The 20,240-nt window shown below is 51.9% G+C and overlaps 7 protein-coding genes across 7 annotated transcripts; 3 read left to right on the top strand and 4 right to left on the bottom strand.

The window, feature by feature from the left end:
* Window positions 1-2,870: 2,870 nt before the first annotated feature.
* B0H65DRAFT_341618 (uncharacterized protein) lies at window positions 2,871-5,247 on the bottom strand. Its single transcript, XM_062823656.1, has one exon. It carries the CDS (start codon window positions 4,998-5,000, stop codon window positions 3,189-3,191), a length of 1,812 nt encoding a protein of 603 aa, XP_062677260.1. The 5' UTR covers window positions 5,001-5,247; the 3' UTR covers window positions 2,871-3,188.
* On the top strand, window positions 5,176-5,816 carry B0H65DRAFT_341659 (uncharacterized protein). The gene is made up of 2 exons (XM_062823658.1): window positions 5,176-5,236; window positions 5,381-5,816. The coding sequence occupies exon 2, from the start codon at window positions 5,495-5,497 to the stop codon at window positions 5,741-5,743; it is 249 nt and encodes an 82-aa protein (XP_062677259.1). The 5' UTR covers window positions 5,176-5,236; window positions 5,381-5,494; the 3' UTR covers window positions 5,744-5,816.
* A 426-nt stretch (window positions 5,817-6,242) lies between these two features.
* B0H65DRAFT_341621 (DASH complex subunit Spc19) lies at window positions 6,243-7,039 on the bottom strand. Its single transcript, XM_062823657.1, has one exon. The coding sequence runs from the start codon at window positions 6,930-6,932 to the stop codon at window positions 6,369-6,371; it is 564 nt and encodes a 187-aa protein (XP_062677258.1). The 5' UTR covers window positions 6,933-7,039; the 3' UTR covers window positions 6,243-6,368.
* A 2,582-nt stretch (window positions 7,040-9,621) lies between these two features.
* B0H65DRAFT_341612 (high osmolarity signaling protein SHO1) lies at window positions 9,622-11,090 on the bottom strand. The gene is made up of 3 exons (XM_062823655.1): window positions 10,742-11,090; window positions 10,378-10,686; window positions 9,622-10,320 (listed from the first exon to the last, which is right to left on the bottom strand). The coding sequence occupies exons 1-3, from the start codon at window positions 10,889-10,891 to the stop codon at window positions 9,811-9,813; spliced, it is 969 nt and encodes a 322-aa protein (XP_062677257.1). The 5' UTR covers window positions 10,892-11,090; the 3' UTR covers window positions 9,622-9,810.
* A 2,461-nt stretch (window positions 11,091-13,551) lies between these two features.
* Window positions 13,552-14,274, bottom strand: B0H65DRAFT_553404 (uncharacterized protein; the record flags this gene model as incomplete). The annotated part of the gene is made up of 2 exons (XM_062829957.1): window positions 13,552-13,982; window positions 14,052-14,274. 2 exons carry the CDS (start codon window positions 14,272-14,274, stop codon window positions 13,552-13,554), a joined length of 654 nt encoding a protein of 217 aa, XP_062677256.1.
* A 1,084-nt stretch (window positions 14,275-15,358) lies between these two features.
* B0H65DRAFT_341525 (transmembrane amino acid transporter protein-domain-containing protein) lies at window positions 15,359-17,466 on the top strand. Its single transcript, XM_062823654.1, has 5 exons — window positions 15,359-15,549; window positions 15,611-15,690; window positions 15,746-16,329; window positions 16,382-16,541; window positions 16,592-17,466. Exons 1-5 carry the CDS (start codon window positions 15,476-15,478, stop codon window positions 17,338-17,340), a joined length of 1,647 nt encoding a protein of 548 aa, XP_062677255.1. The 5' UTR covers window positions 15,359-15,475; the 3' UTR covers window positions 17,341-17,466.
* Window positions 17,467-17,703: 237 nt separating this feature from the next.
* On the top strand, window positions 17,704-19,674 carry B0H65DRAFT_561600 (uncharacterized protein; the record flags this gene model as incomplete). The annotated part of the gene is made up of 4 exons (XM_062830177.1): window positions 17,704-18,173; window positions 18,249-18,678; window positions 18,759-19,334; window positions 19,364-19,674. The coding sequence occupies exons 1-4, from the start codon at window positions 17,865-17,867 to the stop codon at window positions 19,672-19,674; spliced, it is 1,626 nt and encodes a 541-aa protein (XP_062677254.1). The 5' UTR covers window positions 17,704-17,864.
* Between the last annotated feature and the right edge of the window lie 566 nt (window positions 19,675-20,240).

Genomic DNA, 20,240 nt, shown 5'->3' with positions numbered 1-20,240 from the left:
GAGGTTAATAAATTACGTAATTTTAAGGGTAGTTATACTTTACTTACCCAACCTACTTAATTTTAATCAGTCGACTACGATAAATATAATAATTATTATATACTTTCTTATAATAAGCTTCCTTATTGAATAATATAGTAAAATACTTAGAGAGGAGGGATGGTACTAGTCCGCTAGAAATAGTTTCGAATTAGAAGTAGAGGAGGGATTTAATAGTAAGTAAATTAAATTATACGAAAGAATTTAAATAACGGTATTATAGAAGTTATAATTCGATTTATATTAGCGCTAGCGCCTTTTTTAATACCCCTATAAATAATTCTAACCCCTTTGCCTTTACTATTTAGAATTCTAATTTCTTTATAGAGAGTTTTAGCGCCTTCCTTATTTCTTTATTTTTAAATTTAATAATAATCATTAGTTTAGTAATAACTATTTTACGGTTATATATTAATTTTTACTAGGTTTAGCTAATTTAATTATAGGATGCTAGCAGTTATTAAATAGGTGTTTAAATTTCCTATCCTTAATTTAGGCAGTTATTAGAATTAGTATAAGGATTAAATATTAAATATAATTAAATTAGGGAGTTATATACTTACTTAATTGGAAATAAAGGAGGCTTTTATAATTCGTATTATAAATTATTATATTAAGCTAATTAATTCTATTATTATTTAAACGCCTCCTAGAGATTTAGATTTCGCTCTTCCTCCTTCTAATTAATTATAATATAGTTTATAAGGTTATATTATATTAATAATATAGTATAATTAGACTCCTGTAGCTATAGTACTACCTTTAATACTTTTATAAGGGAGAGGGTAAGGATGGGCATTAGGGGACTTAAATAGGAAGGTAAATCTTTAGCCGCCTCTTTAGTACTTTAAGTAGTATTTATATAATAGGTATTAAAATTAGAGTGAGTACGTACACTCTAAGTAGTAAGTATAGTATATATAGTAATAAGGCTAGTATGGAGGATAATATAGGGGATAGTAATATTATTGGTAATTATAGTATTAACTGCCTTAGTAGTAGATAGTTAATTGAATTAATAATTCTGAATAACTTCACTTAAAAAAATTACACTAACGATGTAGATTTGGCGATACGCGGGCCTCGATTTGGTGGCCTTATTTGTACGGCGGTGTGGGCGGCGCGGCTGGGCGGCTGGGCGAGTGTACGTGTAAGAAAATATAAGTCTACTCTAAACAGCTACTTTTTTTGCTCTAAACGGCTACCGATTTCGCTCAACTTCTTTGATAATATCGTCGTCCCCTCGCACTATAACGACGCGGACGCAGATCACACGGCACATAAGACTCTCAAAACGTATCCCACCCGGTCCTCCTCCGGCAATTCCCAACGGGCCGAACCCGCGAGCGCGAGGTACAACTTTTAATTGAAAAGATGTGATTGGAACAGAGCTTGGCCCTCACATCGCCGTCTAGATCTTTTGATCGTCAAGAATTGCTTTCAGCATGGTTAGGCCTCACCGTGGCCATCTCAAAACTTGAAGATGTTTTGGAATGAACTCCTTCATCTTGATCAATTCTTGTCGGGCTAATCCAAGAACAGTGAACCTCGTTGACGATCTCACGCAAGCCGCCAAAACGGCAATATCATGACCTCTCAAAACAGAATACCCACTCGAGCCACTGTGGCGGTTTGCTAGCTCGTGCTGTCAGATTGGCACCACTACACCAAGCTGGCAAAACTGAAGCTCCGAACTTCGGAGTAGTGGCTCTGAATCTGACACGTGCCGCTCCTCTCGCTTGGGACGACAGACGTTGACTTTAGCTTTGTCTCGGGAACTTCCGGACGGACGAGACTACCGCCGATACCAGACTAAACCTACGGAGACATGTCGGTATTTGATCCTTGCAAGTGCCGGTCCGGATTTTGAATTATTGAAACCCGGGTCTACCGGGCACGTGGGCGGCGCGGAAGGGAAGCTGATCACGTCCCGGACGGACGGACGGACCATATTGGACTCGTATCGTTCGGATTCGAACATTTCCATGCGTCTTGCCATCAGACTTTTCAGAGCAATATCAGAATTGCGAGTACATACGAGCTTCTTCGTTGGCCATTCAGACACGAAAGAGGCCTCCTCGCTTCCAGCTTCATTTTGCCACGATGGACGATTCTCGGGAAGTTTGCAAAAGTTCCAAACATTTGCGCTGTGATTGAACGGGCTCATATAACTTGTTAGCGTGGTATCGCCACCTTACAATATTCAGGGGGTTGGAGGTGAGCAAAGCAGCCATATTTTGTACAGAAAATAAAGTTATCGCCACTTTGCCATTCATCGCGCTAACATTTTGAATGCCGGCAGAGGTGTAAGTGCCACATTCTCATCTGACTAGTGGTAGGTGTAACTGAGTTGGCCAACGTGCTTTTGTTTCAGCTGGACAAGGTTGTCGTTGGTGAGTCAGATTATGAAAAGATCGATGAAGGTGGCGTTCTGGCTTGGTGATACGAGAATCAAAAGTTCGGACGGCGTTCATCCCTACACTACATCGTCCGTTCGCTCCATCCGGGGCCGATCCGTTTCCGCGTTGCCGCAATCCCGGGCCGCCGATCCCGGATGTGCTAACGGCGATGGGCCCGATCGCTGCCGAATTGAACGTTTATTCCAGAAAAATGTCCAAGTACCTAGTTTTTTTTGCAAAGAAGAACGCTCAAAAGAATATGCACCCTCGTCACAGAATGTTCAGGGGATGTGCACTAAAACATAGTAGTACCAAATCGTCGGGACAAACAGCGGAGTCATGCAGCTGGGGCTTTTCGTTAGAGGTATCTTATCACTTTATCGGGGCCCAAAATATGAAAGTTCAATACCATGAATTTCGTGGGATCGATCATCAAATCACAGGAGCCACCACATGTCTTGACCTCTTGCCTCTCGTCGATATGTCTCCAACATCGTTCAGACTGACTGACTCTCAGGGAACGAAGAACAGGGTAGCCATCATACCCTATGTCGCTGTTAGACTTGTAAATTTCATTGTCTTCTTTTTCAGATCTATATGCGATTCGCTGGGTAACTACCTCTATGGTTCTTTGTTAACCGGACTGTTTTCGCTCATGTTTGTTTCTTCTTTCTCTCAAACGCCAATGCCAAAGCAAACGCTTATTCAGACCATGACTGTCTCCCGCTCGCTAATTACTTCAACCCTTCCTCACTCGCTCATCTTCTTGCGCCATATACCCCGAAGCTCTTCAGAGATGACGGCTTCTGCGTCCGACCAGGAACCGGCACGCTCACGGCTGCTGTTCTTCTCAACGCTTTCGCCCTGCTCGTTCTCGTTGGCGTCGCCATGTTGCTGCCCATGACTCTCAACGGCTTCGACCTGCTCTCTCATGCCATCAAGCGACAAGGCGCGAGCTCTGGTTCCGCCTGGCGTGACGACATCACCGGCTGTGATACCGGTACTGGTTTGCTTAGAAGAGGCCGGGGAAGGGGGAGGTAAAGCTTCACTCGACTCGCCCTCGGGGCCTGCTTCACCATCGATCGTGGTGCATCCGCACTCGCACGCCATGCTCTCAAAGGCGCTATCCCTCTCCCTCGGAGAATCGACGTAAGCGCCGTCATCACTGCAACCGCAGCGTCCTCCGTCCTGTTCCATCTCCGACCATGAACCCGCTTGTCCGTGTCCATGTCCCTCTCCAAACCAAGAATGCTCATGTTCATGTCCATATCCGGGCCAGTATCCAGTCTCCTGTCCATAACCCCATCCCTGTTCAAATTCAGCTCCGTAACCCGAGCCCCGCGGCGTCCAACACATCCCCTGCGTCTCTTGTTGACCCTGGGGCTGCATATGGAGAGGGTATTGCCTACCCCCAAATTGACCACCACTAACGCCCAAAGCTCTCAACTCCCTAACCACGGTCACCATCTCCTCCACCTTCTCCCTCTTGATCTTACGGAGTTGCTTAGCGCGGCGGCGGTGGAAGTTGTACTTGCCGTGGCGCCAGATCTCGACTTCGTGGGCGGCGTCGAGACCGTTGAGCTGGGCTTGGATGTTTTGGAGGCGCTGAGTCAACTCGGTGACGTGGGGATCTTGGGGTTGGGGATGCTGAAAGTTTTGGGGTGGGAAGGGCGTGGGGTAAGCTGGAAGTGAAGAGGCGTAGGGAGAAACAGGGTGGAAATGGGGTGGACTGATGCGTGGATCAGAGGGGTGGGTAGGGGGAGGAGGGGCAAAGAGGTGAGGGGGAGGGGGAGGGGGGATAGAGAAGTGCTGATGATGATGCATGGGTTGGTAGGGATGGGGGAAGTGATAAGGGTGAGGATGGTAGGGGAAAGGAAAGCTAGGAGGGTGATAAGTAGAAGGAGTAGTAGGTTGGTGGTGAGGATTAGCGTAGTTCTGCTGTTGATGCTGGAAAGGCGGCCGGAAAGGAGGCTGCATGTTAAGGGGAGGGCTGAAAGCTGGATGGTAAGGAGTCCAGCCCCATGGCGCGTTGAAGGGAGGCGTGTGGCCATTGCAGTACTGCTGCTGATATACAGGGGAGTATTGCTCGTCCCTATGAGCAACATGGTAATGCTCGTGGTCGTGGTCACAGCATCCTTGATGCGCGCCCGGGGAATTCGTGTCTCCCTCATAGCCTTCGTCGTCCGGCTGGCCTAGATCGCCGACTCTCTCTTCCCGAGCGCGATATTCGTGAATAGCTTGGTTGAGCTTTGCCGTCAAGTTGGGAGTTACAGGGCGACCTCCGCCGTTAGATGCCTCTGGGGTTTTGCGACCAGGGGCTGGGGTATTGTGTGACGGAATGGGTGAAGCCGGGGCGGAGGCTGGGATGTAGGCCATGACGATTCTGGGGGCGCCGCGGTCACGCTTGTCGTTTTGCCCATATTGCGTTGGTTCGGTAGCTTTTTTGACGTCGGCATTGTTGTCTACGTTGTCAGGTTCCTGTTCGGATGTTTCTTTGGCAGTGTCCCTGAGCTTAGACGGCTCTTCTGGGCCCCTTTGTGGCTCCTCCACGGTTACCGACATGGTCTCCTAGACGTTTAGCCTTAGGTTTGCTTGACTCCTTTCTGCGCAGCTATAGTATGTCAAGTAGGTGTCTTCGCTTTTCCAGCTCAAGGTTTTGAGAGGAGGTACCTGTTGGTTCTTGATTCGCTGGAAAAGTATGGGGATGCAAAACAACTTATACCTGACAGTGCAGCAAAAAGGAGGCCAAAAGGCTAGCAACGAAGGACCGGTTGCCAATGTCTGAATCACTTCGAGTGGTATTGTTCCGTCTGCTGTCATCATTCACTTGCCCAATTGGCCTATTGTCCATCTTCCATCTATTCATACCACCCAACAAGGCCGCCACCGAACCTTGACAACATTGAAGGCCTGAGCTCGTCGTGCTAATCATCAGCCCATAGTTGTGGACGCAATGCGTCAACCACACGGGCAGGTCAGGCGGAAAACCTGCCATCGGAACAGCCAGAGATTGCTTCCGCGTGATTCCCGGTCCAACAAGCCGATACTGGTAGTTCATGACAAGGTTTGCTGGCGGTGTTACTGCGTTATGGTTGTTTGCTAGACGCTGGATTTCCGATCTAAAGGCTGCTGGGCTGACTCCGGGCACGACACGGTGTTTGACCAGAGCTGGAGTTTATGGGATTGAGGAAACGGGCTTATTCCCGCTTGAAGCGTTTGCTAGCTGGCGATTAGGAGCACGTAAGGGTGCTGTTGGTCAGAGCATAGTCAAGATGAATTGCAGAGGAAACACCAAGGGGATTTAAATACCAGCAGCTTCTGGATCCAACAAAGGGTGCGGGTGTTTTTGGACATGATCTATACTTTGACTTGACTCACAATCGTGATTTCCTTGTCTTCCATTGGGTATCTATCTTCTTAGCTTTTTTTTTTCGTGATTCTTAACGACTCCTAACTCCTAACCTTGCCCGGGTCTCGACAGTTCTCAGCCCGGTTTGTCAGATGGTCAGTGGCTGCGTCCGTCCACGGCTGATGTGACCGACTCCTCTCTCCGTTCCAGCTTTGCTGGGCGTTGAGATGCCGCGTGGTTTTTGCAGGTAATCTCGAGTCGAGCTCTTCGAGTACCAGCAGCCGTCGGGCGAAGTTCTTGTGCTCGTAGGGGTTGTCGGTCGCTCCCATTCTCCAAACGCAATGGTCCTGTGGTATCGCACTTCGTAATCGGTATAGGCTGCGTGTTGATGTTTCTCCTTCGACGCTTCAGCGCGGGTACGATGCGGTTTCGAACGAACGTTGAAGCCAGCTTCCGTGTTGCTCCTAGCTGGTCTCCTAGCCCGTCGGTTGCAGCAGACATCCAACAGTCCGTAATCCTCGTTCTCTTGCGCCTCGAGCCGACCGTCCTCCGAAATTCCATTTCCTTCAATAACTGCCTACTCAGAGAACCGGCCCACCACCCTGCTGCTCCAACCTCATCCTCAACTCCCTCTCCTTCTGCGCCACCTCCATCTCCAATCTCTCCACACTATACTTCAGCGCCTCCTTCCTCTGCCTAACCACTTTTGCTCTCAGCGCCGCCTCCCCATTGAGCTTCTTCCCCCCGCTTCCGGCCTCCTTACCCTTCTTCTGTATGCCCCCTGCACCACTTTTCTGTTCCCGGTTATAATTCGACAGTCTCCCCCCATTGAGTTCACACCTGGCCTTCAGCGTCTCCACCCTCCTGCCTTTTCGCTCCAGTTCCTTGTCCACTCTCTCTAGTAGCAGCTCGATGAACGGGCCGATCTCGTCGCGTAGCGAAGCTTCGGCGGCTTGTAAAGTCGGTTGGGGGATCAGCTCGTAGTGCCGAACGGTTTTGAGGACGGAGGAGAGCCGGGGGAAGTCGGAGGTTGACGAGTCGAGGAGGGAGAGGGAGGAAGAGAGGAGGTTGAGAGAGGAGTGAAGAGGCGGGAGGAGGGTGGAGAAGGAGGGGGGTGGTGGGTTGTAGTTGTAATTGTAGTTCATCTTGGTCTTTGGGTGAACGACGGGGGTTCGTTGGCAGACGGGAAGTTGTCGCGAAGTAGACCTGGTTGGTCGGTCTCGGTAGAGGTCGCGGTTCGGAGACGGGAAACAGTTTGTGATGGTGCTCTGGTGGTTTGTTTACTTTTGGCCCGGTAGTTCTTGGTCTGGACTCCACAGGCCGTGCGCGGTTCGAGGTCGGAAATGGGTCACGATGATCTAGACCGCTCTGATATGGCGATAGTCCTCGTTTGTTCGGTTGACGGAGTCGCGCGTGGGAGTTGGATATATGAAGATAGTCGTTACCCCGTGTTGATCAAGCGAAGAGGCAAAGATGATGATGGTCTGAGTGGAAAGCCGAAAAGACGATCGCGTTCTTGTCTCCGCGCGCGTCATAACATCCCGCCCGCTGACGAGCCTTCCCGATCCCACTGTGGGGGACACTGCAGCCCGCTGAAGGGTGGACCCTTTTGGTGGGTCGTGCACTAACGGCTGCCCTGTGGGGCTGTTAGTGCCGTGCCTTGACGTATCCATCACCCCGCCCTCAGCTTGTCTTCAACTCTCCCTTCCATCTTTCAATTCTCCAAACTTCCACTGGGGCTTCTCCTTCGTTCAACTTTGCCCAAACACCAACAACTACGTCGCGAACTTAACCGTCCCGCAGCAAGCTCCTTCTTCTCCTTGGCCTCTTTAACAAGTGCATACCGTGGCTCTCTCTACCAGCGTAAAGAGACGTACGAGTTCTGGTCTTCGGCTCGACGAGTGTCGCGTCTTCCCCCCCTCAGATGCATCTCCCCCAAGCAGTACTATCTTGGTTCCTAGTTCAAAGTCTGGAACGCCGTACCACTATTCTCCTCTAGTTCGACCCTTCAGGACCGACCTCAAGTTTCTTGATCATGGATTTTTGCCCTGGGGACCCGAATGCGTGCGCTTTGTGCCGGTAAGTTTTCGCAAACCTCCCACCACATCATGAACAAAATTAACCCATTTTCCCGGGGCAGAATGAGAGAAGCACGACGACAACGAGCTCGACAAGTTCTACTCGAACACAGACAGCAACGTGGGCTGGTCGCACGAGACGGCAAGCAACGTCAACTGGACGAGTACGACGAGAACATGGCGCAGAGAATCGTCGAGATCGCGGAAGAGACCGACAGGCGCACGAAAGTGCCGCGCCTCCGTCGTCGGATAATCCAGGCCCGGATGTTGGAATTTATACCTGGCTATCTAAAGATTATTAGGGCCACGACGAGAACCCAGACCGAGAAAGAGGGGACATCGAAGTCGAGAAGCGTTGGATATGGGGGTCAAATTACAGAGCAAGAGCAGCATGGCCAAAAGGAGCACAGGCGGCTCACGGAGCACGATTGGCATGATGAGTGTGATCAGGGCCAGAGCGGTAACGGCGCTAGTGGAGGCGGCGGCGGCGGCGTAGAGTACAAGAAAACTACGGACATGAAAGAAGGTAAGTAAAGTAAGTAACAGAGATGCGGTGTGGTGTCTGGTAGCCAGAGAGAAACGTGACAGGACGAAGTCGAAGTTGAGGATTACGGTATCTCGAGCGTGTGTACGAGTATGTTGCTTTGGCACTGTGTACGATTACAATCGTAACGGACTACAATTGTAATGAATTACCTATAGCTGTCTTTTTCACTGGCTTTCATCTTACTAGACTACTGTACGTAAGCAATATAAACATGTGAATGGTCGTAAGAATAAACCGAACATGTACATCACACCTTGGGTATGCTCATCACGCATCCAGGCATCTTTATTATACCTTTGAACCCAACCTCTAGCTAGTTCCTGGATGAAAGAATCCCTAATGGACCCTGACCGATGTGTTTCTAAATCATTGTAATCCCCATCAAAGTTTTGTAACGGTCTTTCCCGTCCACAATGAGCTGTATTAGACTGTCCGTATTCGGTTTATTTTTACGACCGCTCGCATACCAAGCAATACGTTCGATGCGCTCCAGTCCTCGAACTAGGTACAGCTGGTTCCTGGTGAGCTACCACCCATGTCCCTGTCTCCGTGCGATGGACATGGACATGGGTGGTGAGCGAGGTTAGGTAAGATCCTCGGGTCTCCACACGTCGCTCCTGGGTAATTTCGATAATCCCGGATTTCTTTCAAGATGGAGATTGAAAATTGGACTTGGGAATTAGGAGGCAGCCAACGTGGACTTGCGGGTACGGTACTGTCAATGTTGATGTCATGTTGCGCCTTGTTGTGGTTGGAATAGTTACAGGTTATCGCGGATTCGGTACATGTATCATGATCAATCGGACTGTTTTGATTCTCTAGTTCTAACATTCCCGAGCCCTAGAATTCCGGGTACTCGAGTTTCCGTTGTTGTTGGATCCCTCTCGGGTTCACAGCCTCCATCCATCCTCTCTCCATTGCTCGCCATCCATAAAGTTCGTAAACGCCCCATTTCCATCTTCCCACCTTTTTCTGTTCCCTCTTCCGTTCCCTTCTCCGCCCTAGCTGCCGCAAACGAAGACGCAGGAGAGAAGACATACAAAGTTGATACACGAAATAATGAAACATGACAGAAAAAAAGACATCGAGAAAGAAAAGGGTAAAAGAAGAAAAAGACATGGCAAGAAAAAAGAACAACTCCGTTTCCACTCAAGCCATTCCCCGTCCGCATCCAACATCCTGTTTCTCCTTCGTTTCCAAACGAGCCACTGTTGCTGATGTGTCGCATTCCGAGTCCGTGGGCGGTCGAGAAAACAAGTGCAACGTTAATGTGGGTATAAAACGCCGACTCAAAAGAAGAAAGAAAACCATTTCGTGATTTTGTTTTGTATTGGCTGTTCGCACAGAACCGCCAGTCAAAGAACAACACAAACTCCATCCCAAACCCGTTCAGCCCGCTCATAGCAAAATCAAGTAATTGCTCGGCGCAATACCCGTCTCTCCGTTCTCCTTCCTTGCCTGCCACCACCGCCCGCTCACGTCGCTAATCTCCAACACTTCGTGCTTCGAGAAACTAACTTCGTTCGCATCGTCCGGGTTGGCCTCGTAGCTAAATATCGCCTTGGCCCTATACGGGTATTCCGTCGGCGGGACAATCTCCCCATCTCCTTGGGGTTTGGGGATGTTGTTTGACGAGAAACCCTGGGGAATCTGCGACTGGCGAGCGGGATTTTCGAGCCCGTTGAGCTGGCCCGTGTACATGTGCGGAGGCTGGAGGCCCGAGGCCGAGGTTTCGGGGCGCATATTATAAGAGCCATAGGCATTGGGGGAGGAGAGACCGTTGTGGTTCATGGTTTGGCGGCTCATGTGGTGCGCGGGGAGGGAGGATTCCTTAGTGAGAGCGAAGGAGTCGATGTAGGCGCGGGGAACAGCGGAGGGGGCGGAGCCAAAATAGAATATCCAGATGATCTGGCGGACGGTTAGCAATTTGCTAAGGCAAGTGGGGGTTAACAGGGAACCGCATACTGTCACCATGGACAACAAAATGTATCCAGCCGCTGTTGCCTCCATGGATGCGACGCCGCTATAAATCAGGTTATTAATCGACGACGTGGAGCCGACCAGCCCGACGGCCAGGTAGCCAACGATGGCGACATGGTAGGTCTGGGCGCTGTCGGAGGCGATGACGATGAAGATGCCGAGAATGACGAAGAAGTTGAAGACGAGGGTGAACCAGCAGTAGGTTGGCCAAACGACGACGGGATTTCCATCTTTTCCGTCATTTTGGTCCCTGTAGCCGAAGATGGATCCAAAGAGGATGATGATCCATGCCAGCTGTGGTAAATGTTAGTTCTTGAACGCGACAGAGGGCGCGCGTGTGGAAACTCACAGAGGCAATAGAAGTAGTGGCCAAAGCAAATGGGTCACCAATAATGTTGCCCATGTCCATGCCTTTTCGGCGGTACGAGTTCCTGCCGTGTTCCATTTTGGGGTTGTTGAACGATGGGGAGTAGTCGAGCGATCCTCCGTACGATTGCATCAAGGGCGAGAGTCGCCAAGGGAGAGCGCGCTCTCAGGATATTCACGGTCCGTGTGTAAGTGATGGACCGGCGTGTGGACAGTTCAGTTGACGCACACCTTCACCAGGAGCATAGGATGACAGCGAGTGGCAGTGTGTCGTATTCCGAGGACCAGTCCACGGTTGGCAATGTAATGTTTGTTTTGCGATGGCAAATGCGATGTTGCGAAAAAGAGAGGAAGCGCGACGGCGACAAGTGGTCGGGGTCGAAGCAAGAATTCGGGTCGGGTAGCAATCGTCGTTTGCTGCAAGACGTCGAGCGAGGAATTCGGTGTCCAGCAACGCGTATTGCTCGTCTCGGTCGTTGCACGTATAGGTAGCAGTTGGATGATGGAAAGAGCAAAAGTCGCTGTCGAGAGATGTCGGATTGCGATGTTATTGAGAGATGGGTGGTCGCTGTCGGGTGCTCGTGTTGTTGGTTGGCAATCCGTAAAGAGGAGGCTGAGTCCAATGAAGGATGTGTTGCTGAGTGGCCGTCGGGTATTGTTGTTCTTCCCTCTAGAAACAAGACGGGAGCCTTTCAATCTTCAGGGGAAATAAGCAACGAGTCGTCGCGCGGGTCGGGAGATGTATCGGTACGGTAGTTGTTGGAATGGCGGCGGCGCTACGGTAGACGGTAAACACGGAAGATGAATCGGTGGAAGGGCGATAGAAGAGTCGAAGATGGTCCCGTTCTCTCTCTGGAATTCCCTTTCCTTTTTCCCTTTTCTTTGTTTGTCTGGTGTTTGATGGTAATATCTCGGTACCTGCCAACGTCGTATTCCCCAGTCTCGTTCCGGTTCTCGTTAAAACAGCTCAGCTCGGATATGGCCTGGACATGGGCAATCGTAGGTTGTCGTCGAGGTCGATGTTGGTCGGGAGAAGGAAGGGAGCGATCAATTCAATTGTTGCTAAGATGGCTGAGGCGATGATCAACGCCAGCCAATGGAGAAGTGAAGGGGAAGAAAAAGAACGAAGGAGGGAAAGAACAGAAATGAGGAGATGGGTTGCAAGTTGCAGCGGGCAGGACGGGACGGGACCTGAAATGGAAATGGTGTGCCCTGGGTGACGGTTGGTTTTCGAGGGTCGAGGGTTGGAAGATCCGGAAGGGCCAACGACTCTGGGGCAGTCTTGCCTGGGGGATGGCGGTTGAAAACGAGTGGACGAGAGAGCAAGAGAAGTGAGGAAGGGACCAACAATGGAGCCCACTGAATCCACTGAAGATGGGGAGCCATGTCCACTGTGGAGGCCCTGGAGGGCGTTGGCGGAGGCACTGCACAATTGGCACAAAATGTCGACACGCGCTAAACTGTGCAGACCAACCAATCAGATTATTGAATTTACTGGGCTAATAAATGCAATGTTAGTAAAAATGGGACAGCCGGATGGAGAGGAGCACGGACCTCCTCTCTGCCAAATCGTCAAGCCAAAACATTCCAGGCATAGCGGCCGCGTGGGAAGCATGGAGCAAAATTACATGACAACATCGGCACAGTGAGCGACACAGGGCTAGCTAGGAGCTTGAATTCTTTTCTTCGCTTCTCTCTATGAATTCCATGTAGCTGATCGATGGCAGCCAAGAAGTCTCAACCTCAGAGTTACATCTCGAAAAACCAAGCATCCGGGACTGTTCACGAGATTGTAACACTCGGAAGTCAGTTAGGCAGCTAGCCATGTGGCTTGTTTCCTGTGCTCCATCCACTCATTGTCAGGACTGTCCAGAAACACCATGACCACTTGTAAACGATAGGCTGAGAGCTGGTTACCATGCAACCTTATTCAGCTGCGCTCGGTGACGGGCATGGAGCTTTTCGAAGGGCACAAAATGTCAGCATCCACCCATCTGTCAACAGAGAGATTCACGATGACACGAACCCACACCCATGCATATGCAGGGGAACGCCGTTTGTTTCGGAACACAATTTGTATGAGCCAAACAATCACTGCTGGCTATTAGAGCCTCCACCACCAAGTTCATACCTAGTTTACTGGGTGTTCACGAAGAAGCCTCTCGTGGAAATTTCCATCTCGACATGCCTCTAATCCCAAGTAGAGCTCCAGCACCGCCGATCAGTCTTTTGTCGGTGCTACCTCTAAGGATTCAGGGTCAGAGACGTTTCTAGTCTTGACGAGTAATGGCGAGCAGAGGAAGGGACTTGCGTTGTTGACATCGGCTGAACATTCCATTGTGCCAAAGATGACGCCTAACTCCCGCTGATCTGTCGCGTCATACCCTAGCGCGCCATGACATCTATCCCATTCCTTTACTCCCTAATATTTTTGTCATGCAAATATGCCAACCACTGTTGATCTGCTCTTCAGAGCTAGTCCTTGACAGTTGGTGATTTGTGTCCGCCCAAGCTTGAAAAGGTCCATCCACGCGCGCCACCACCGGCGTGTCGTATCCATGCGCACAAGCCCAATAATTTGTTCGCGGTCGCCTAACCAGTTGCTCAATGGTGACGCCGTCTTCCAGCGCCCGAAATTGGCCAGGGTGGCAGGACCGTTTCCATGACCAGTGTGAGCTTGCATCCCCATGCGAACTACACCGGCGCAGAGCTTCACTCTCTGGAAACCCAATGCTCCTCCGCTCCAATAGCAATGTATCTCGCAGTCTTGTCTCGAACCCCCCCCTAGCCTTCTCACTCCGTAACAGCGTCCATCTCCCTCACCCTCTCTGCTCTCCTCACCCTCAATTCGCACTTCTCCACCCTCCCCTCACCCTCCGCCACAAACTTTCCGTACCCCAGCACCCTCTTCTCATACCACGCCTTCATCACCGCTTCGCTTCTCTCCCTGAGCTCCGCTATTTCCGCCTCTTGCGCCAATTGCATTGCCTCCAAGCCCTTCATCCTTGGTATCAAGCTCGCGAGTTCGGCCGAGAGCTTTGTGTCGGGGATTGCGGATTCGATGGTGTTGTCTGGGGCGGCTGCTACCAGGGCGGACGCGGTCTGGGGGAACTGGGAAGCGTAGGAGAGGATGGTCGCGAGGATAGCAGCGGGCGGGAGGTCGGTTGGTGAGAGTTTTTGGTCGGCGGAGGGGGAGGTGTGGAAGAGCGTGGGGTTGGCTTTGTCTGTTTGGGGGTTCTGGTTAGCTTCGAAATGATGGGAACGGAAAGTGAGAGAGGGGGAGAGGAACGTACGAATCTTTAGTAGCTCTGCGTACACGCGAAAGCGCCGGATGAGCAAGTTGAAGCGGTGTTCGAGCTGGGCGAGGGAGGTGGTTGCGGAGGAGGAGGGCGCTTGGGTTGGAGGGTCGGAGGGGCCGTAGAGGATATGCTCGATTCGCCGGAGACGGGATTCGAGGAGGGAGATGGTGGCTAGAGAGGTTTTGTCGAGGCTTGAGGTTTCTTGGGAGGCGTCCATGGTGGGCGAGTTCTGTTGGGGAGTAGATGGAGTTCGCTGTCGGTGGAGGATCCGCGAGTCAACTAGTCGGGTGACAGTGGTTGAGGTGATTTGGACCACAATTGTGGTTGGTGTTTGCCGAGGGATTGTCGCAAGGGTCGTGAAGCACGAAGACGTTGAAGAGAAGCTGAGCTCAAGCTGTGGTAATTGACAAGAGGAAAAAGAACCTTGACGGCGAGCTTCTAGACCGATGACGGTGTAAGGCTGTGAGGTAACGGGAGGGTCCCCGGTCCCGCTTCCGTCGTTTCGACTGTTACCGTCAGTTCAACCCCGCCGTATCCCGGAAACCGCTCGTTAGACAGCGACTGGTGGACAACACAAGGCCCTAGACGGTGAAACACTAAACAAGCGAACGATCATAAGGCTGAAGCTTTTCGATCACCACTGGTTTGCCATTTCAGTGACCCCGATGGTTCCCCGCTGATCCTCCTAGAATGTTGTTCTTCCCCTGAACGATCTATTTCACTCGTAAATTACATACCTACGGTTTCAATGTTAGCGCTGTGGAGTTGTTTGCGCTCAGTGGCCCGTAATGTGAAACAAAAGGTTGAGATCTCCGTGTAACTGACCAATGACAGCTTGGCGTTCCCGGTACCTTTTCTGTTCTTGCCACATTGAGAACCCCGTCATTCTCTGCTGGCGCTGTTATCCATCGCCCACGTTGCGTGGATCTGTTAGCCATGACAAGCCCACAAGCCCTTGTCAGCACGCTAAAGTTGGCCTTTTACCTAACAACAAAGTCAGTTTGTCATCATTGGCATCTTTCACCACCGCAACTTTGACTTTTTCCTACTTGCGATCCATTTCATCCATAAAGAGTTATCGAACACGCGACGATATCATACATCCAACCTCGGGTCGAAACGCCCACGAATACCCTGCTGCTGCGCATGCAGACTTACACTCGCTTTTCTCGATGACCAGATAACAGTCGACGACAACTGACGGCGCCGACTACCCACCATCTCTTCAGCCTCGAGCACCTCATCGACCCCGACGATTACGATCCGATCGCGATACTTGGAATCCCCCTCCTTCCAGTTACCGCCTTGTCCTGAAGGCTTCAGGCGTTTCAACACCGACGAAACACCATACCCGAAACCCAATATCCAAACCAACGTCACGCGACACCACAAGACGGTCCCGAGACATAGGAACTGACATGACCAACTATCATACTGTATCCAATAGCGGCCTCCTAGGGTCGAGCCACGGTGTCGGAGGAACCATGGTCCAGTACGTTTGCGCGACAACTCCCGGCTCTTCTGGTCAATATATCTGACGGCGCAATCTGTAGACAACGAAGACTCCGCGCCCCCAAGCTGGGTGGCGGCCAAGCCTCCATGATGAGCAGCAACATCAACCTGCTGAATACTAGTACGTTCATCACATCCATACAGAAGGAAATATTGATCTAACCGGGATTCCACAGTCATCGGCGCCGGCACCCTCGCCATGCCCCACGCCATGTCCAAGTTCGGCGTCACGCTCGGCGTCATCCTGATCGTCTGGTGCGGCCTTACCTCCGCCTTCGGTCTCTACCTCCAGTCGCGCTGCACGCGCTACCTCGACCGGGGCTCCTCCTCCTTCTTCGCGCTGTCGCAAATAACCTATCCCAACGCCGCCGTGGTGTTCGACGCGGCCATTGCCATAAAATGCTTCGGTGTCGGCGTGTCGTACATGATCATTATCGGTGATCTGATGCCCGCTGTGGCGGCAGCGTTCGGAGCGGGGAATACCGGCTGGGACTTTTTGGCGGACCGCAGGTTTTGGATCACGGTGTTCTTTGTCATCTTTCTCATCCCGCTGAGCTTTCCAAAGAAGCTGGATTCGCTCAAGTACACGAGTTTGGTGGCGCTGTTTGCGATTGGGTATTTGATCATCCTGGTGGTCTATCACTATGCGGTGGATGACCATAGTGGGAGGGGGCCCATCAGGCTTGTTACGTGGGAGGGACCGGTGGCTGCTTTGAGCAGTCTGCCGGTGATGATCTTTGCGTATACTTGCCATCAGAATGTGAGTACGGCGACGTTTGGCCCCGGAAGATTAGCCTGCTAACGTGCTCCAGATGTTCTCCATCGTCAACGAGATCAAGGATAACTCGCCGGGAAGTCTTGTCGGCGTCATCGGCTCCAGCATCGGCTCCGCTGCCTCGGTCTACGTCCTAGTCGCCATTACCGGCTACCTGACCTTTGGCAACGAAATCCAGGGCAACATTGTTGGCATGTGTAGGTATCCCCGTTTTCCATCCCTCTTAACCAAGGCTAACATGTTCCAGACCCACAATCATTAGCCTCCACCATCGCCAAAGCCGCCATCGTATTCCTCGTTACCTTCTCCGTTCCTCTCCAACTACACCCCTGCCGCGCCTCCATCGACGCTGTCCTGCGCTGGCGACCGGGCCGCTCTTCTCGCACGCAAAACGTCTATTCCACGCCCGGCTCCGGCACCCAACCCCTCTTGCCTGCTGGCGGTGCCCCTAGCGCTGCCCTCGACAGCCACGGCGCCCCCGTAGTCGCCATGTCCGAACTGCGCTTCGCCTTGATCACCTCCGGTATCCTGATTCTCAGCTACTTCACGGCCATCAACGTGTCTAGTCTGGATAGAGTCCTAGCCTACGTGGGGTCTACCGGGTCAACGGCCATTAGCTTTATCTTGCCTGGACTGTTTTACTACAAGATCAGCGATCCGGAGAGCATACACCATCAGCGCCTCACCAAGGAAGACGACGATGCCGAGTACTCCTCCTCCAGCTCAGCCTCCACTAGCGACGGAGACGAAGAGGAGGGGTCGCCAGGACCGTCCGGTTCCGGCGCTGGGATGGGAGACAGCATTGCTAGCTTGAGGAGCAATACCACCGTGGGAAGCAGGCTGGCGAGGAAGTTGAAGAGGAAGTGGAGGTGGGATCTGGAGCATTTGGAGACGGGGCTGTTGAGGAAGATGGCTCTGGGACTGTCGATTTATGGAGTGGTTGTTATGGTGGTTTGTTTGGGTATGAATGTTGTGCTTGGGCATGGGGGCCATTAGACTCTACTGTCCAGAGAGACGGTGGTTCTTCAACAGCTCGATAGGGATCAGGAGCATTGGGCTGGCCAAGGCTATGGGACGTTTGGGACTTGGGAAAGTCGTGTTTCATAGGTCTAACAGCGGTGATGGTATGTAAATAGACACACCTATGCAAACGATTATTCCATCTCGTCACAAAGGCCCAAGGTACTCGACAACAGAACAGGGACGTCACGTTGAGGAGGACAAGGACGGACGAGGAAGGGTGGGCATCAGCCATCACACAACAGAGGGCGTTTTGAGCAACCGGCGAGTCTGAGGGGTTGGCTTATTTTGTCTGGCGTGGCGCTTTGACCACCTATCATTCAAGGTAAACACCGTGACGCGACGACAACACCCTCGTCCATATGCGCGTCTAGTACGCTAGACCAACACTGGGGGCCGGATCAGAAACGCCAGCAAGGAATATCCAGAAGCAGGAATCGCCAGAAACAGCGCTGCCCTCTCTCCGTCTCGTCGGTGTAGCCCCCTTTAAATCCATCCACATGGCCGACCACCACGACACCAGCCCGCGCAAGCGGAAACGAGCGCCCATCGAGGAATTGCAGTCCAAGAAGCCGAAGCTCAGCCCTCCGCCACGACCACCGCGCACCAGGTTTCCTCTGACAAGAGACGCATTACGGGAATTGAACCGAAGGAACAAGGAGGCTGCTCGATCCGCACCGAACTCGAAGCTCAAACGACCCGGTTCCCCCGTTCCCCGACACGCGGCTGCCGACCTTCCTGCCTGCTCCGCCTCCGACCTCGAGCACTTTGCCCGACACGGCGGCCCAGATCTTTCGGACTTGAGAGGCGTAAGTACCGTGTGCTCCCAGTCCACGTCTAGTCTTTCCTCCCCCCAATATACTGACCCCATGATCCATCACCAGTGTCACGAACCCGCAGTCAGACCCCCCACGAGCTCGAGCGTGTCCACAATCCTCCGCCGGCGGATGCGAGCTTCGGCCCCATCCCAGAGCAGGACTCCGACAGGTACAGCGACACCTACGCCTACGGCTACGAGCAGTGCCAGGGCTGGGCCGTACGGTAATGCTTTTGCACAAAACCTCTTCAAGTTTAACGTCTATCTCGATACATACCGGGACGTTAACCGCCAACGTCTCCCAGAACCGGACAACCTGGATGAGATCAGGCGGGCGTTAACACAAGAACCACGACGGTCCCTATCTCCTTCGCGCTCTTTGCGTACCGAATTCGAAGAGTTTGAGCTAGCAGATGCGTCTGCTAGCACGGAGAGAATGGTGACGGAGCATGTGATTCCCAAAATTCAAGGCAAAATTGGCGATATCAGGTGCATGGGTATGGAATACCCTTTAACAACCTTCACCACCTAATCGACGGCTCTCTCGTCGATGGTAAGCCTGATTATTACTACGGAGCCCGCCTGGAGGATCTCGATGAACGAGTCTATACCGAACTTGCAGGAAGCATCCTTCCTTCTACCCAGTTCGACGAGCAACCCATACTACCCAACTTCTTTCTAGAAGTGAAAGGTCCCGGCGGCTCTTTGGTGGTAGCTAAGCGACAAGCATGCTACAACGGGGCGCTAGGGGCGAGGGGAATGCAGCACTTGCTCTCGTACGGAGCATCTGAACTGGTCTACGACAATAAGGCCTATACTTTGACGTGTACCTATTACGGTGGAACACTTACGATGTATACCACCCATGTCATACCACCAGCCATGCCAGGAGGACTCTCCAGGTATGTAATGACATTGGTAGTTACCTATACCCTTTTAGCCGGTCCAGATATGTTTCGGGCAGCAGTCACGGCATACCGAAACGGGCGGGATTGGGCAGAGCAGCAGAGGAACGAGGCAATCAAACAGGCCAACATGAGGGCTCAAGTTGCTCTCACAGGCGTCGGGATTGAGGTGGGCGCATCTGCTCCCCCGGATCACGATGGCGCAACCTCGGGTCCTCCTCCCCCGGATAGCAATAACGCAACCTTGGGTCATCTCCCTCGAATCATAGCGACACAGAAACCTCGAGCCCTCCTACCCCGGGTGACGATGAGGGTGACGATGATGATAACGGAACTTCGAGCGTCGCAACCAATGAAGCTTCCGGGCTTGGGCCTCGACGTGAACGGGCCCGGGCCAGCCAGCAAGACAACACTCCCACGAGTCCCACCCCGTTAACCCTGGAGAAAGGCTCCAAGAAAGTAGCGTCTTCCCCTAACCAGTCCGATACTTCGGTTAACAACTCTCTCTCTCCACGTCTTCCGCCCGGGCCCCAGGCTAAACGCCGCCGCAAGGGCTCGCCAAGAAGATCTCGAGATCAGCAAAGATGATGAAAATGTTCCTTCTAGAAATGGCGGCATTTGTGGCTTGAGTGATCCAAACCCCCTATGAAAAATGGAACTGTTCCTCTGATAGATAAATCTTCCGATTAGTAGCTTATATAGGTATAGATAGAAAAGCGGCAGGCGGGATCCTGAAGCAAGTTTTTTTTACCCTCGATGGTTGTATGTGATTGATTGTCGTTGAGACCCGACCTTACGTTTAGATAAGCGGGAGGCAGAAAGGGACAAGACCGTGACGGGAAGGGGCATCCATCCTAACGACATTTATCGTAGGGGGCTGCTACAAGAAAATCAGCCAACTTGGTCCTTTGGGTTCACCTGCCTCCCCATTTTTCTGTCAGAACTTTCAGGGTCCCGTCGCGCGAAAACAGGGTTAGTCTCCCGCCCGCGAATTGAACTTACAGTGGGGGTTACAGCGGGACAACAGCGGATTGGCTGTATCCGACGGGAACCACTGAATACCCCTGGAAACGTTCGATATGACGTAAGGGATGGAAGTTTGGGTTGGGGTAGGAACGTCATACCAAGCCGGACCAAGAGCCGTCTTCCAAACA

This window comes from Neurospora tetraspora (assembly GCF_033439725.1).
Source record: "Neurospora tetraspora strain CBS 560.94 chromosome Unknown B0H65scaffold_9, whole genome shotgun sequence".
Lineage (NCBI taxonomy): Eukaryota > Fungi > Ascomycota > Sordariomycetes > Sordariales > Sordariaceae > Neurospora > Neurospora tetraspora.
The sequence above is the reverse complement of the archived record's forward strand: the minus strand, read 5'-3'. Positions and strand labels throughout refer to the sequence as shown.

Coding starts and splice junctions, on each gene's coding strand:
- B0H65DRAFT_341612 (XM_062823655.1), bottom strand. CDS start 10,891: ATGCAATCGTACGGAGGATCGCTCGACTACTCCCCATCGTTCAACAAC. Junction 10,687..10,741: donor CCACTACTTCTATTGCCTCT/GTGAGTTTCCAC, acceptor CATTTACCACAG/CTGGCATGGATCATCATCCT. Junction 10,321..10,377: donor TTTTGTTGTCCATGGTGACA/GTATGCGGTTCC, acceptor ACCGTCCGCCAG/ATCATCTGGATATTCTATTT.
- B0H65DRAFT_341525 (XM_062823654.1), top strand. CDS start 15,476: ATGACCAACTATCATACTGTATCCAATAGCGGCCTCCTAGGGTCGAGC. Junction 15,691..15,745: donor CATCAACCTGCTGAATACTA/GTACGTTCATCA, acceptor GGGATTCCACAG/TCATCGGCGCCGGCACCCTC. Junction 16,330..16,381: donor CGTATACTTGCCATCAGAAT/GTGAGTACGGCG, acceptor AACGTGCTCCAG/ATGTTCTCCATCGTCAACGA.
- B0H65DRAFT_341621 (XM_062823657.1), bottom strand. CDS start 6,932: ATGAACTACAATTACAACTACAACCCACCACCCCCCTCCTTCTCCACC.
- B0H65DRAFT_341618 (XM_062823656.1), bottom strand. CDS start 5,000: ATGTCGGTAACCGTGGAGGAGCCACAAAGGGGCCCAGAAGAGCCGTCT.
- B0H65DRAFT_341659 (XM_062823658.1), top strand. CDS start 5,495: ATGACAAGGTTTGCTGGCGGTGTTACTGCGTTATGGTTGTTTGCTAGA.